The 16,994-nt window shown below is 41.5% G+C and overlaps 1 protein-coding gene across 1 annotated transcript in view; it reads right to left on the bottom strand.

Moving 5' to 3' along the window:
- Positions 1 to 634: 634 nt before the first annotated feature.
- Positions 635 to 16,994, bottom strand: part of LOC306936190 (myocardin-related transcription factor A-like) — a 113,214-nt gene continuing 96,854 nt past the window's right edge. Inside the window, exons 15-24 of the mRNA XM_079519680.1 lie at positions 13,892 to 14,005; positions 12,145 to 12,411; positions 11,089 to 11,301; positions 9,941 to 10,369; positions 9,155 to 9,355; positions 8,365 to 8,478; positions 5,212 to 5,364; positions 3,648 to 3,740; positions 3,468 to 3,519; positions 635 to 2,923 (exon numbers count right to left, since the gene is read on the bottom strand). Of these exons, the coding sequence (XP_079375806.1) occupies positions 2,223 to 2,923; positions 3,468 to 3,519; positions 3,648 to 3,740; positions 5,212 to 5,364; positions 8,365 to 8,478; positions 9,155 to 9,355; positions 9,941 to 10,369; positions 11,089 to 11,301; positions 12,145 to 12,411; positions 13,892 to 14,005 (2,337 nt within the window). The 3' untranslated portion in view covers positions 635 to 2,222. The remainder of the gene's footprint in view (positions 2,924 to 3,467; positions 3,520 to 3,647; positions 3,741 to 5,211; positions 5,365 to 8,364; positions 8,479 to 9,154; positions 9,356 to 9,940; positions 10,370 to 11,088; positions 11,302 to 12,144; positions 12,412 to 13,891; positions 14,006 to 16,994) is intronic.

The following is a 16,994-nucleotide window of genomic DNA, read 5'->3' as shown; positions in this document are numbered from 1 at the left end:
GGCCTATTTGCCAGACCCGGTCACCTATGCCACTGCAAAAAATAAATCCCTTATGTAATTTAATGCACATTTCAAATAATTATTGTTTTGCAATAAGTGTTTCAAATGAGAACATTCAGCCATGCAACCTTCTCTGGAACCAAACTATGACAAATAGTAACACATTACCACCACATCCGTCACCATGAAGTAAAAGTGCATGTTCAGAATAGATCATTATACAACAGGTCGTTTCGAGGAAGCAATCTGATTGGTTGAAACGGCTTCTAGCCATGGATCAAACCAGCACCATTCACCACCTAATCAAAACAAAGAATTCAGCTGCTCTGTTTTCCCAGAGCGCTAGCAAACTCGTGGCTAGGCTAGCTAGTTTCTTGGGACATTTGTGGTCGTAGTGACTACATCTGTCATAAAAAAAAATATCTTAGTTTTAAGGGTAACTGTTGTATAATTGCAATATTACACTTGAGGGTGTGGTTTAACGTGATTATTGCCACTTCAGTGATGCTTGCGGAACACGACTTCGTCTCGTTCCTTACCGCATCACTGTCGTGGCAATAATCACGTTAAACCACACCCTCTCGTGTAATATTGCTTAAATATAGCCCTGATATACGGTAAGATGAACCTGGTGACTCAACACTATAGTATAGTCCGGCAGTCGAGGTGGACGGATGGGAAATTTGGTATATAGTCTTTTTTATTGGCCTAAAATAATGTCTATATACATACATTCATTCATATGTGACCCTACCATTAACATCCTATAATGGCAGGCAAAAATGTAAAACATGTCAAACTTTCCTTTTGCTTTAGGGGGCGAAGGACGCTTCAGTTGGATTGTTTTTTGCTTTAGGGGGCGAAGGACGCTTCAGTTGGATTGTTCCAGCCGAGGCGAAGATACCAGGCGGCCGTTCACACCGTTCGCGCCCGTTCGCACAACTTCTCATCTTTGCACTGACTTTGTAGCTAAACTGCTCCGCTCTAACTATCCAGGTCTGACCGCAGCTTTACTTTGGCTGCTAAAGTGTTTACCTAAAAAGGTCAATCTTAGTTACTACTATTTGCTTTACTTTATAAATATACTGTAGAGCTAGCTGTGACCTTTAAACAAAGGACTATGCCTCATTTTAACAGTTTGTGTCCGAATCCGCATTGTGTTGAATCCGCATTGTGTTGCCGAAATGATAAACAAATAAAGATATAGTGCCCGCCTGGTAAGTGTTTGCGCAAAGCTCAGCACATACAATAGGATGCATACTGTACATGTGCAGGGGTGCACACAACCTTTTTGGGGGGCTAGTTCTCAGAGGAGCCCCCGGAGACGTTGCTTGGTGCGCACGGCGGGGGCGGGGCGCACGGCGGGGGCGGGCGGACGTCTCAGCTCTACCACAACGTTACTTTAGACAGCATTACGTTGCACATGAACTCTGCGGCAGTAGCCTATACTTTTAACACCGATAAAGTGAACTACTCACCTAATGCCTCGGAGGTTCCATGTTTAACGTAATTCTAAAGTTCATTGTTTAAGTGACAGATGCATGGTTTTCATATCATATCAAGTATGAACTTTGGCTAGAAACGCCCGTTTAATCCACGTGGGTTCCTGTTTACTTGGTTAGACTAGCGCTCCGAACGGCATCGTAATCGGCTTGTTACAACCTTGTTAGCTTGGTTACAACCTAAACTGACTTCCTCTTCAAAATAAGAGCCGGTCGTAATGATTAGTCAACCAGTCTACTTACAGGACGTGGATAGACATTCGTAGTACGTGACACCAGAGCTCGTAATGGGGCTTTGCTTCTTGGAACATTTTGACGAGTGCCTGGCTGTAATGCAGCGGAATGTTGTGTCAGGATTCTCAGGAAGTCAATTCCTGTCCCGGCGGCCCCAACAGCTCTCGGTACGCAAAGGCGCCTCCGTGCATCCTATCTGCCGCGCAGCATGCATTTTAACGACGCATGCGCACCAGTTATGTGCACCCCTGTTATGTGCACCCCTATTATGTGCACCCCTGTTATGTGCACCCCTGTTATGTGCAACCCTGTTATGTGCACCCCTGTAACACGTGGCAGCGTGTCGACATTCAACATGCCAGCGTGCCCGAAGACACAATAAGGGGATTAAGGGCGCTTCAAAACCAAGCGATCAGCAGTAAAGCATTCGTTTTGCACGTGCGTACAAGTACGATGTGACTGCAAAACGAGCATCATATCGTGGGGCTATAAGCAGGAGTCCCAGTGGATCTGCAGGTCAGCACTGTCCAGGAAGTCCGTGGAGAACACGCTGGGCGGCGTCGGCGGTCCCAGCGGGGCCATCAGGGCGGGGGTCTCCTCCTCCTCCTCCTCCTCCTCGGCCCCTCTTCCCACCATGCTGAGGTCCAGCCAGTCCATGCTGTCCAGCGTCTGTCCCCCGAAGCCCCCCACCACGCCGTTGGACGGGTCGCTCACGTCGTAGCCCAGGTCGTACGTGTCCATTGGGGACGAGGGCGGACGGTCCAGGATGCTGGGGGTGCTCAGCATCTGGCTGTGGAGGTCGTCGATCAGCGCCATGGGGCCGCCGGGCTCCTCCTCCGCGCCCAGCAGGGGCTTGCCCGTGGTGCTTTCCAGGAAGTCCTCCAGGCGTCCCTTTCCCGAGGTTTCCAGGTGATCTTCGTCGTCGCCTTCCGTGGCGGTTGGCGTGTGCTGCGGCTGCGCCTGCTCGGCCGGGGGCTGTGGGAGGTCAGCCGTGGGCGGGGAGGGAGGAGACAGCTCCAGCTGCAGGGGGGAGGGCGGAGACAGCTCCAGCTGCAGGGGGGAGGGCGGAGACAGCTCCAGCTGCAGGGGGGAGGGCGGAGGGGAGGAGGAGTGGCAGGCGGAGCGGAAGCTGGGGTGGAAGCAAGCCAACGAAGGGTCTGGAGCCGACTTGAAGGAGGAGGAGATTTCTGAGAGAAAAGACATTAGTCGTTATATACAGTATATGGTACTGGTAGTACTGGTACCACCAGTATATGGTACTGGTAGTCATTATATACAGTACATGGTACTGGTAGTCAGTAAGGCTGGGGAAATCAACGAAGAAGCAGAAGAGGCTGACTTAGGTCTAAGGAAGAGCTTCAGCTCAAAACGTTACCATTTAACCATCGCGCGTTCTATCCAAACCATGGAGAGCTCCGTAGATTTCGAGTTATTCAGCTTTTTAGTCAGCCTGTATAAAGGGAGGTGAATGGCAGCGCGGTTGCACAATCCGGTCTAGGATCGCTAAAGAAGGAAAGGCCAAGCCAGACGGAACGTTACGCAGTTGCCGGTTGGATTCCAACTGGCGGAACCTTCCGTCAGAAGCAGTACATTAAGTAAAGATATATCTGGGAGCAGAAAATGGTGTGTGGACTCTTTTTATTCTTGGAATAAAATTAAGAAACCAGGTTTTACAGGACAGAACAGAACAGGACGGGACGGGACGGGACAGGACATATTATTGTCTCTTACCTCCAGTCTGAACCAGGATATCAAAGAGGTCATCCATATGCTCAGCGTTCTCCTGTTAAGTAGAGAGACACAGGTTTAAAACCTAGTCCAAACTCATTCACATCACACAGCAACATAATGCCAGATTGGACACAATGCAACAGGAGCCCAAAGCCAGTGAGCAGTGAGAGAGAAGCACACCTTGTCATCGGGTGACGAGACAGCGGTCTTGATAGAATCAGGAGACAGAGGACTGAACAGCTCCTCGTGGTCCAGACCAGGACACAACTCCTCCTGGAGGAAAGGAAAGGAAAGGAAACATAGAAAGGACATTAATGAGAAAGAAAAACAATGTTTTTTCCAGTTTTTCATGTGTCTATGAGGTGACAGTACTTCATTAGACACCCTGGAGTCGTTTTTATGTGCAATGGTGTATTAACTTTGTATTTTGGGTTTCTTCCTTGAGGCTGAACCCTTGACAGTCAAATGGGCCAATGAAATAAACAGTAATATAGTGACATCACACTATCAGCCCCTCCCCTAACCCCTCCCCCTGTATCATACAACTACAGCTGTGGGTGTGGCTTCAGTTCAGGTGGATCACCACCCATCAGGCAAACCAGGCATACTTAATGAACTGGTGGGCGTGTCCACATAAAAGCATGATTTTAACAAATACTGTACACTTTTTGGAAAAGGTTCTTCCTCCTTATATTATAATAATACCTGATGATCATGTTTTAGGGTGGAAAAAAATCGTGGCACTCCATCTTTAAAGCACTGTTTCCCAAACACTGTGCTGGGACCCATTTGTGTGTTTTTAATTATTATTTCAAAATCTTCAAAAAACATTTAAAAAAAGCATTTTTTTAAAAAAGAATATAAAATAATATCCGATCTACAAGCTCACAATGCGGAGCACACACGCGTGTCAAACGACAACCTACGTCAAACCCTAACAACCTAACCATAACCGCAAGCACGGGAGCAGCGCATGTTCGAGCGGTTCCCGCATGTCGGACTAATGCTCTGTCGGAATTACGTGCGGATCCCGTGTGGGGGTGTAGCGTTAGCCTGGCTAATAAGCCAGACTCAAATCACACTGTCGTGTGGTATTTGAGTCTGGAGATGCTGTGTATGGATCTTGTTTCCCGGGGGGTGGGTTCAAACATTTTCTCTTTGACGCAATTGGTTAGAGGTACTGTCAGTCAAAGGTCTCAAGCATTGAATGTCACTGTACCAAAGCCCGCCCATATTGCATACTGTGTCCCGATTGGCCACACCAGTTCTCTGGTGTAGGAAATGGGCGTACAATTGAGCCTCTCCAGACCGTAATCCGCCGGCAGGCAATTTTGTTTTGCCAACGGCTGATTTGGTCTCGCTTATTAGCCAGGCTAGTGTAGCATGCCGTGGACACACTACACGTGATGACGCGAGAACACCGAATGTTTTCAAAGAGTTTTTTTCTCAGGTCTTTAGTTCGCATTTTCTTTCGCCGTCTGACCGCGTTTTCTTTCGGCGTCTGACTGTGCCTTCAGTCACACATTGAAAATAGCAGATCTGCAAGCTCACAAGCTTCTGCTATTTTCAAAAGATTCTTTATACATGTTATACATTTGAAAACATGGGACATTCTGCATAATGAGTATACTTTCTACTTTTGGTACTGTGTGCAAGTACATTTTGATACCACTACTTTTGTACTTTTACTCAAGTATTGATGCTTTTACTTAAGTAAAACATTTGAGTACTTAATTTTTCCCACCGTTTGAGAGGCAGGTGACAGGATGTCTTTCCCGGAGGGAGGCGTGTCCTCATCCAGGAAGAAAGGTTGCAGACTGGGCGGAGCTGAGAATGACTGACTGACCTCCTGATTGGATTGTTCCGTTATTGGCACTTCAAGCCCCGCCTTCTGCACCTTCAATCAAGTAATACATGGAAACGTGCTGTAAGAGATCGTAGCAAGGGCGCAGTATTTGGAGAAAACGATCACAAAAGTACAACTACAAAGAAATAATCAAAAACGTATATTTTCTGAAATAACATTAAAGGACCACTTCACCACTTTTCAACATCTCTTGGTCCTCACTAATGTTCATGATAAAACTGTGTGTCTCATAGGAGGGCTTTGGGCAGTTCGGACACCCGTCCACCAGTGACATCATCATTAGGCAGATTTTTTTTAAACAAGATTTGTTTTAAAATATATTTAGATTTTTATTATCGTGAGAATGATGGCTTCAACTTTTGCATTGCAACTTTTCAGGAAAAGAAAGCCTGCCGTTTCTATTAGCGTGGATTCACCATCGATGATGTCACTGGTGGACGGGTTTCTGAACTGCCCACAGCCTTCCTATGAGACACAGACTGAGTAGGAAAAAATTGTGGTATTTGATTCTAAACATTAGTTAGGACCAATTATAGGAAGAGAAGTTCAAAAGTGGTGAAGTGGTCCTTTAAATAAGATGAGTCATTGTTTTGTTGTTAAAATTGAGCAGACATTGTATCTTGCAGCAACAAATTGGTGCTCAAATGTCACAAAAAGAACAGGCTGGAAACCAAGGTTTAAGGGAGGGGAAAGTTTGACCTGAATAGACTTTGGTGGCATAAAAATCCTGTGTGACGTTCTCATTGCTGCGACTAAAACTATGATGGCAAATGAAGACAAACAACAGAAGCAATGCGTATGAGCAATGAGCATCTCTCTCTCTCTCTTTCTCTCTCTCCTTTAAGCCATTTTGGGCGGGAACCCCATTTGGTGTTTTAAGCATTATGTTATACTTTAGCTATTGAAAAATAGCAGATCTACAAGCTCATAGCGCGCCACCGAGTGGCGCGCTATGAGCTTGTAGGTCTGCTATTTTTGAAAAGTCGTGAAAATGTGGCACAAACCTTTGAATATATTCTTTCAGAACGAACATTTTTAACTAAAACCTTTCCTTCTGGGAGGTCCCCGGGACGACATATTTTGAGATGGGGGTCCGTGGCCCAATAGAGATAAATCTGGGGGTCCTTGACGTGAAAGAGTTTGACCACCACTGACACAGAAACGTAGGTTTTTGAGAAAACTATTAGGATTTTTGAAGACTTTTCAGTCCAAAATGGGTTAATCAAAATGAAAACCCGGCACTCTCCGTCTCTGCTGAACAGGGCTTGTTCACCCTGGCACACCTGCACCGCAGAACAGAGTACATCTCAATTAGGAGCGATACAACGTGGTCTTTGTTCCACGCCGCGTTGAAAGACATAAATCACGGTAATGGATGATGCCACCCGAGTAATTAGGCCATTCAGGCCCGACGTCGAAATTTTAAAAAAAAAGTTTTCTAAATCATGACAATTTTCTGAAAGATTTGAGGCGTTTTAACGTTTTTTCAAAAATAGCAGACCTACAAGTTCATAGCGCGGCACTCGGTGCCGCGCTATGAGCTTGTAGATCTGATATTTTTCAATAGCTAAATTATAACATAATGTATGTACCCACCAAAAGGGGTTCCCGCCCAAAACGGGTTAGCAGAGCAATAATATTCACATCACAATACATTAGCCGACTGTCAACGGCTCTTATCGAGGACTGCTGTCAGTGTCTTACACAGCATACATCGTTAATTTCCACCGTTATTGCACCCGCTGGAGCCGTTTCTCCTCGAATCATCTTTATTCGTCGCTCCATGGAACATTAAGACATTTAGACCTGAGGACGACTCTACAAAATGCCTTCTAAATCGTGACAGTTTTCTGAAAAACCCTATATTTCTATGTCAGTGGTGCTCAAACTATTTCATGTCAAGGACTCCAAACATTGTAAGTATTTGGCCTCGAACCCCATCTGAAAATATGTTGTTCCAGGGGACCCCCCCCCCCCCCCCCCAGAAGCAAAGATTTGAGTTAAAAATGTTCGCTCTGAAAGAATATATATTCCAAATTTGCGCCACATTTTCACAATTTTTCAAAAATAGCAGATCTACAAGCTCGTCGGTGCCGCGCTACGAGCTTGTAGATCTGCTCCCTTGCTCCCTTGCTCAATAGCTAAAGCGTAACACACCAAAGGGGGTTCCCGCCCAGAATGGGTTAAGACGCTGCTCTGCTATCACCAAGGGGACAGTAAGAAAGGCTCATTGACTAGTAGTACGTTAGTTAGTTAGTGTTCTGACGAGGTTCCATCATGAACTACGTAGCGAGAGGTAAAATACATTGTACATCGTACTGACTGTATGTGCCTTCTATAGAAATGTGTTCCATTCATCTATGTACTGTATCATCTCATGGGCGTTGAAGAACTATACAGCAGATTTGACAAACATAATGCATAATCGTTGCTGTCCGGAAGAACTCCATTTTTGATGTATTTTCTGTTTTTTTTTTATTATTGCGAACGCAGTGATTGCGAACGCAATGAGCACTAACTATAGAAGCTGGCCTAAACTGTCTGTCTGTGTGTGTCTTAAAAATAAACACTTTAAAACAAAAAAAACAAAAACAAAAAAAGAGAAACCCTTAAAAACGTACGTAATTTATTCTAATTGTTGTTATTGCAATTTACGAGCTGCGTTCGCTTCCCGCGTTTGCGCGTCTTACTTGTAATTAAATGCTATTGAACACCCTTTACTGTCTGTGTGTTGGTTAATAACAATATTGAACCAAGCTGGATGTTTTTTCTTTTCCTGAAAAATGAACATTTTGGAGTTAGGTGGTTTAAGAGATAATTATGTAAAAACATAAAAACATGCATGTGATGCAGAGAGTGCATCACCCCCTGTACCGTAATGTACCCCTGCAGCACTGCAGGGGTACATTACGATAGGGACTTTTTACAGCTTTCACCAATACTTTTGGATTCGTTCTTCTCGCCAGGTCTGCATGTCTGGATTCTGTCAGTTAAACATTGACCCATCAAGTCTTTAATGATTCAACTCACCTTTCTGTTTTGCACTTTGGGAGTCCCGCTTGGCGTCCCCGGCTTTGAATCAGCACACTGAGGCAACTGAGGAGAGCATTGGCTTGGAAGCCTGGTCGGAGTCGACTGCAGTCGCTAAGAAATCAAATGAAAATAGGGAAGTTGGAGACTGACCCATAATTCAACAATTTAAACTTTTGTGAAAGAAAAAAAAAGATATATATATTTAAAGTATAAATCATTCAGCGGTTTGCGAAATTATCTCCAGGCACAGACGCACAGCTAGACAGACACACATGTCTCTCTGAGGGGCCACTGCGAAGAAAAAATGATCGACAGCAGGGGTTTTCAACCCTGTTCACATAAAGGCCCATTATTTATTCGGGCATTTGAGCCACGGACCATCATTTGATGAGATTTAGCCTCTCAGAAACCAAGACGTTGAAGATTTTGTTATCCTTGGATAAGACTTTGTCCACAATTCCATGCTGTAATGATGTTGGTACCATAGGAGATATAACGGGCAAACGTTAATTAAAATAACAATTCTTCTATACATTCTATGATTGTGTAGACTTCTTGTAAATTAAGTAATGTGGATGTTTAACAAAAATCTAACTCTTGAGAGCATGGAATGAAACCGGGTCCATTTGGTGTCATTTTACACTCTCAAGAGTTAAAGATCTATAAGGGTCCATTTGGTTACTCTCCATCATTTAGCTGGGGACCACCTGGAACCCCCTCAAGGACCACTGGTGGTCCCCGGACCACTGGCTGAGAACCACTGAACCACGGTATATGAGCCACGTACCTGCAGCGTAATGTGATTGGTTCCTTTGTTCTCGGGTGCTTCGCTCGCTTGGTTCTCGGACACGTGATTGGTCAGTGCAATCAGGAAGTGGTTGCCATTGCTGTCGGTGACCAGGGTCGGGGTTGAGCCCGTCTTGAGCAGGTCCAATGGGAAGGAATTGGGGTTGAAGCCTGATTGTTGGTTGAGAATCAGCTGAGAAACCTGTAGAAGACCAGCGATCATTTTCGGAGGGATCATTTGGTTCACGGTTCAAATCGAGACAGTGTTGAATAAAGGATATACTTAACTATATCAAATTTGAAAGAATCAGATGCTTGCTGGGTGGATCCCTGAAAACAAATCAGTAAGATGTCCCTTTTTTAAACATTATCATGAGCTGAGACTCCCTGATATTATTTCTGACTCATGTAGAACGGTGGCATGTCAGATGGCTGATCCACTAGTATTCCTAAAACTTTTACCAGTATTGTTTAAACGGCAGTACTTTAGGGGGCAGTAGCTCAAACGTGCCAGAAGTTTTTGAGCGAGCAGCGGAAAAAGCTAGCGGATATTTACTTCAGTTTGAACCGGAACTGAAAGATCAAAGATCAAAATAAGAACATTATAATGTCTGTGCGTGTGTGCGACTGTGCGTGCGTGCGTGCGTGTAAAAAACATAAACTTTGCCACGGACAAGGCCAAGGCCAGTTTGTGTACGGACATATTGATGACCCCTACTCTGCACTACTGCGATATGTTTCTACCTCGGGTGGCAACGACGAGGCCAACAGGTCAACCAACACTGACCTGTTGCGAGTGCTGCTGCTGGGCCTGCAGTTTCTGTTGCATCAGCAGATGCTGTTTCACCTGCAACAGCTGCTGCTGCTGCTTCAGCTGCGCCTTCGTCTGCACGTGGGCGTGTTGCTGCTGCTGCCTGGGCTGCAGCTGCTGCAGTTGCTTCACCTGTTGCTGCAACAGCAACTGCTGCTGCTTCAGCAGAATCTGCTGCTTGAGCTGCAGCTGCTGCTGCTGCTGGTGTTGCTGCTGCTTGGACTGCTGGTGTTGCTGCTGCTGCTGCAACAGCTGCTGCTTGAGCTGCTGCTTGTGGGACTTCTTCTTCCTCTGCTGCGAGCGTTTCTGAAGGGTCTGGTGCTGCTGGTTCTGCAGGTTGTTCTGTTGCTCGTGAAACGTCTGGTGGTGGTTGTTGTGGAGGTGGTGGTTCTGCTGCAGTTTCTGCTGGCGGTTTTGCATTTTTTTTTAAATGTATTTATTTATTACAAAATAAGACATAAGAAGTAAGAACTCTTTTTTGTCTTTTCTTTTTCTTTGACCCAAATAATAATAATACCATACAAAAGAAAAAAAATGCACAAATGAAACAGTGCACAAGGAAAGACTGCTTTCATCTTTTACACTCAAGACAAATGGAAGAAAATCCAGAACTCTCTTAAATTGGACAATCTGGTCTCTGTAGTCATTTAAGAACATTACTCGAGGATGCAACACATATAGCGACTACACGTTTTTTTTGTAGCCCCAATCTTATGCATTATGATGTTCTTTTTAATATTGCTCATCTATATTTTACCTTATGTGAAATTGTGTTATTTGTTGTTGTTTCTATTTGTGTATGTGTGATGGCGTCCTTGCAAAAAATAGCATGCTCTCAATGGTCTTTCCTGATTAAATAAAAGGGGAAAAAAAGAACAGCAAGTACAGACTATTTTTATTTTATTTTATAACATGCCAAGGTGTTTCTTTTCTGCTAACCTTATACAGAGTGCGAGCCCTTAGACTGTATCAGATCAGTATCTGGTTAAAAAACAATTACTGAGAATTGTTTGAACTTGACCTAGTGATATTTTAACATCTTGTTTACATGAGTTTGGCTAATACCGACCAAAAATAATTCATGTTCTTTCCTTCTCAAAATGTCTCTCTGAATAATACCATACCTGGCGGTTTTGCAGGTTGAGCTGCTGCTGCAGCAACAGCGTCTCGATGGCGTGCTGCTGGGCCAGCTGCAAGGCCGCCTGCTGCAGCCGCAGCTGCTGCAGCTGCGTCTGTTCGCTCGCGTGTTGTTCCGTCTGCGGCTGAGTCTGCTCTTCTTGCGTACCCTGCGTTTGCTCCTCGTCCTCCATCTCCACAGCCTCCTGTTTGATGGTGACCTTCAGTGGTGGGGAAAAGTACTCGTGTGTTTTACTTGTAAGTAAAAATATCGATGTAGAACTACTCCGTTACTAAGTAAAAGTCTGTGAAAGTACAAAAGTATTGGTATCAAAATGTACTTAGTAGCTATAAGCAATAATATGTGTTTTCTTTGTATTCAGACAGCCAGTAATGTGTAAAACGCTAAAAAAAGGTCTCTGACACATCTAGGGGCCACAATCTGCATTCAAAGATTTTCCTAGAAGCTTTGTCATTGGTCGATTTGCCTGTCTACATCCTGATTGATTGATTTTTTTTTCACCAATGACAAAGCTTCTAGGATTTCTTTTTTTAATAATATAATCAAAATCTATAAAGTAACTAGTAAAGTAAAGTAACTAGTAAAGTACAAAGTAAAAGTTTTCAAATCAATGTAGTGGAGTAAAGGTACAACATTTGCCTCTGAGATGTAGTGGAGTAGAAGTAAAAGCATTGGAAACACTCGGGTAAAGTACAAACACCTCAAAATCGTACTTAGAAGTACCGCACTTAACCCATTCTGGGGGCGGGAACCCCTTTTGGTGTTTTAAGAATTATGTTATGCTTTAGCTATTGAAACATAGCAGAACAAGCTTGTTTTTAACTCAAATCTTTGCTTCTGGGGAGGTCCCTGGAACTACATATTTTCAGATGGGGCTTGGCGGCCAATTACATATATTTTTGGGGGTCCTTGACATGAAAATATTTGAGCACCACTGAACACAGGTTTTCAGAAAACTGATTTAGAAGGCATTTGTAGAATCGTCCTCAGGTCTAAATGGGTTAAGCAAATGTACTCCGTTAACTTTACACCACCGGCTTACCTTGATGACGTCCATCGGCAAGGCGAGGGAGGCCGGCGTGGGGTGGGCCGGGGGAGTAGCAGGAGGTGGAGGAGGAGGAGAGGAGGATGGAGGGAGACGGGTAGAGGAGGAGGAGGAGGAGAAAAACGAGGGTGGGGAGGCCTGGGAGACGTCGGGAGGTTCTTCCTTGATCTTCACCAGAACCACAGGCTCGGCGACCGACGGCCCTCCTCCTCCACTGTAGGGCTGCTGCACGACCGACGGCCCTCCTCCTCCACTGTAGGGCTGCTGCACGCAAACGACATGGACAACATGTTCATATCTCAGTATTTATGCGATATCGATACGATAAATGCTATTACTGTTAAAATGTCCGTTATCGCCCCCCCCAAAAAACTGCATAATAATAAGTCGCACAGACGCTCACACACACACACACACACACACACACACACACACACACACACACACACACACACACACACACACACACACACACACACACACACACACACACACACACACACACACACACACACACACACACACACACACACACACACACACACACACACACACACACAGGAGCATGAAGGAGGGAGAAACGGGAGTGGTGGTTTATTTTCCGTGGGGCACAGGCCAAAACAGAGGGATGTCACTGACATATCCATATATTGATTTTGTTATCCTGTATATTGATTTTGTTATCCTGTCTGTCCAACATTAAATGCTGGATGAGTGAGAACTTTAAATGAGGACAGAAGTTCATATAATTGGTTCTAATGAGCAAAAAGAATCAATAAGAAACAAACTCGGCCACCTGACTGTAGGAAGTAATTCTGTAGTAAAGAACCTGGGGGTTATTATTGACTCAGAATTACATTTCAATGCTCACATTAATCAGGCTACGAAGACTGCCTTTTTTCATCTAAGAAACAAACAAGAAACGCGCATTAGAGGCAGCCTATCTGTCCTTAGATGATGCAAAAATATTGGTCCACGCCTTTGTTTTTTCTCATCTCGATTACTGTAATGCCCTCCTCTCTCCCATGTATGTATGAAAGGTGCTATACAAATAAAGTTTATTATTATTATTATTATATATGCCGATATATATTGACATCGCGATACCGTTGCCTTTTTGCGACCATATACTGATATTGCGCATGTTCATATAACCTGGATAACGATACGCGTCGCAGGGACGTGCACACATAGGGGGCTTCAGCCCCTGCCCTTTTACTCGTCTGTAAAACAACTGCCCTCAACCAGACCATGAATGCATGCATTTACTATGGTGAAGCAAATGCACATGCCCTCCTCTCCCGAAGGCAGCATTCAGGAGATTATTATCTTTTTTTCTCCGAAGTCTCCTGAACTTGAACGCAGCATTTTTGCGTTGAACACATTTATTTCGAAATCCATGTCGTGCACTACATCTCCACTAGCTTAGAGTGCTGGGTTTGCGCCCCAAAAACAGCTGATCTACAAGCTTGTTGTGAGTTGTAGATCACCTATTTTCGCTATTTTTGTCCAAAAGTGCCCTCTTTACGGGATTTCAGCCCCTGCCTGTCTAACACTTACCCACTGGTAAATGGTAAATGGTGCATTTATATAGCGCCTTTATCCAAGGCGCTTTACATAGATTGTGCATTACAGTCATTCACCCATTCACACACACATTCATACACCGATTGCGGCGGAAGCCATGCAAGGCACCAACCAGCACATCGGGAGCAATTTGTAGTGATATATAGTGCAGCCTTACTCCACTGATGGCTCCTCCTTTCCTCCCGTGCTCCAGCTGCAGGCGGAGGGCCTCCACCAGCCTCTGTTTCTGCCGCAGCATCCGCGTCAGCTCCTCGATCTGCTTGTCCTTCTCCTGCAGGAGACAGTGAGGATTTTAGTAGTTGGAATAAAAACTTCATTTAGTTGTAGTCACATTTTAGTAGTTGGAATAAAAACTTCATTTAGTTGTAGTCACATTTTAGTAGTTGGAATAAAAACTTCATTTAGTTGTAGTCACATTTTAGTAGTTGGAATAAAAACTTCATTTAGTTGTAGTCACATTTTAGTAGTTGGAATAAAAACTTCATTTAGTTGTTGTCACATTTTAGTAGTTGGAATAAAAACTTCATTTAGTTGTAGTCACATTTTAGTAGTTGGAATAAAAACTTCATTTAGTTGTAGTCACATTTTAGTAGTTGGAATAAAAACTTCATTTAGTTGTAGTCACATTTTAGTAGTTGGAATAAAAACTTCATTTAGTTGTAGTCACATTTTAGTATTTGGAATAAAAACTTCATTTAGTTGTAGTCACATTTTAGTAGTTGGAATAAAAACTTCATTTAGTTGTAGTCACATTTTAGTAGTTGGAATAAAAACTTCATTTAGTTGTTGTCACATTTTAGTAGTTGGAATAAAAACTTCATTTAGTTGTTGTCACATTTTAGTAGTTGGAATAAAAACTTCATTTAGTTGTTGTCACATTTTAGTAGTTGGAATAAAAACTTCATTTAGTTGTAGTCACATTTTAGTAGTTGGAATAAAAACTTAATTTAGTTGTAGTCACATTTTAGTAGTTGGAATAAAAACTTCATTTAGTTGTAGTCACATTTTAGTAGTTGGAATAAAAACTTCATTTAGTTGTAGTCACATTTTAGTAGTTGGAATAAAAACTTCATTTAGTTGTAGTCACATTTTAGTAGTTGGAATAAAAACTTCATTTAGTTGTAGTCACATTTTAGTAGTTGGAATAAAAACTTCATTTAGTTGTAGTCACATTTTAGTAGTTGGAATAAAAACTTCATTTAGTTGTAGTCACATTTTAGTAGTTGGAATAAAAACTTCATTTAGTTGTAGTCACATTTTAGTAGTTGGAATAAAAACTTCATTTAGTTGTAGTCACATTTTAGTAGTTGGAATAAAAACTTCATTTAGTTGTAGTCACATTTTAGTAGTTGGAATAAAAACTTCATTTAGTTGTAGTCACATTTTAGTAGTTGGAATAAAAACTTAATTTAGTTGTAGTCACATTTTAGTAGTTGGAATAAAAACTTCATTTAGTTGTAGTCACATTTTAGTAGTTGGAATAAAAACTTCATTTAGTTGTAGTCACATTTTAGTAGTTGGAATAAAAACTTCATTTAGTTGTTGTCACATTTTAGTAGTTGGAATAAAAACTTCATTTAGTTGTAGTCACATTTTAGTAGTTGGAATAAAAACTTAATTTAGTTGTAGTCACATTTTAGTAGTTGGAATAAAAACTTCATTTAGTTGTAGTCACATTTTAGTAGTTGGAATAAAAACTTCATTTAGTTGTAGTCACATTTTAGTAGTTGGAATAAAAACTTCATTTAGTTGTAGTCACATTTTAGTAGTTGGAATAAAAACTTCATTTAGTTGTAGTCACATTTTAGTAGTTGGAATAAAAACTTCATTTAGTTGTAGTCACATTTTAGTAGTTGGAATAAAAACTTCATTTAGTTGTAGTCACATTTTAGTAGTTGGAATAAAAACTTCATTTAGTTGTAGTCACATTTTAGTAGTTGGAATAAAAACTTCATTTAGTTGTAGTCACATTTTAGTAGTTGGAATAAAAACTTCATTTAGTTGTAGTCACATTTTAGTATTTGGAATAAAAACTTCATTTAGTTGTAGTCACATTTTAGTAGTTGGAATAAAAACTTCATTTAGTTGTAGTCACATTTTAGTAGTTGGAATAAAAACTTCATTTAGTTGTAGTCACATTTTAGTAGTTGGAATAAAAACTTCATTTAGTTGTAGTCACATTTTAGTAGTTGGAATAAAAACTTAATTTAGTTGTAGTCACATTTTAGTAGTTGGAATAAAAACTTCATTTAGTTGTAGTCACATTTTAGTAGTAGGAATAAAAACTTAATTTAGTTGTAGTCACATTTTAGTAGTTGGAATAAAAACTTAATTTAGTTGTAGTCACATTTTAGTAGTTGGAATAAAAACTTCATTTAGTTGTAGTCACATTTTAGTAGTTGGAATAAAAACTTCATTTAGTTGTAGTCACATTTTAGTAGTTGGAATAAAAACTTCATTTAGTTGTTGTCACATTTTAGTAGTTGGAATAAAAACTTCATTTAGTTGTTGTCACATTTTAGTAGTTGGAATAAAAACTTCATTTGGTTGTAGTCACATTTTAGTAGTTGGAATAAAAACTTAATTTAGTTGTAGTCACATTTTAGTAGTTGGAATAAAAACTTCATTTAGTTGTAGTCACATTTTAGTAGTTGGAATAAAAACTTCATTTAGTTGTAGTCACATTTTAGTAGTTGGAATAAAAACTTCATTTAGTTGTAGTCACATTTTAGTAGTTGGAATAAAAACTTCATTTAGTTGTAGTCACATTTTAGTAGTTGGAATGAAAACTTCATTTAGTTGTAGTCACATTTTAGTAGTTGGAATGAAAACTTAATTTAGTTGTAGTCACATTTTAGTAGTTGGAATACAAACTTAATTTAGTTGTAGTCACATTTTAGTAGTTGGAATAAAAACTTCATTTAGTTGTAGTCACATTTTAGTAGTTGGAATAAAAACTTAATTTAGTTGTAGTCACATTTTAGTAGTTGGAATAAAAACTTCATTTAGTTGTAGTCACATTTTAGTAGTTGGAATAAAAACTTCATTTAGTTGTAGTCACATTTTAGTAGTTGGAATAAAAACTTCATTTAGTTGTAGTCACATTTTAGTAGTTGGAATAAAAACTTCATTTAGTTGTAGTCACATTTTAGTAGTTGGAATAAAAACTTCATTTAGTTGTAGTCACATTTTAGTAGTTGGAATAAAAACTTCATTTAGTTGTAGTCACATTTTAGTAGTTGGAATAAAAACTTCATTTA

The sequence above is a fragment of the Electrona antarctica genome, assembly GCF_951216825.1.
Source record: "Electrona antarctica genome assembly, chromosome: 14".
NCBI lineage: Eukaryota > Metazoa > Chordata > Actinopteri > Myctophiformes > Myctophidae > Electrona > Electrona antarctica.
The sequence above is the reverse complement of the archived record's forward strand: the minus strand, read 5'-3'. Positions and strand labels throughout refer to the sequence as shown.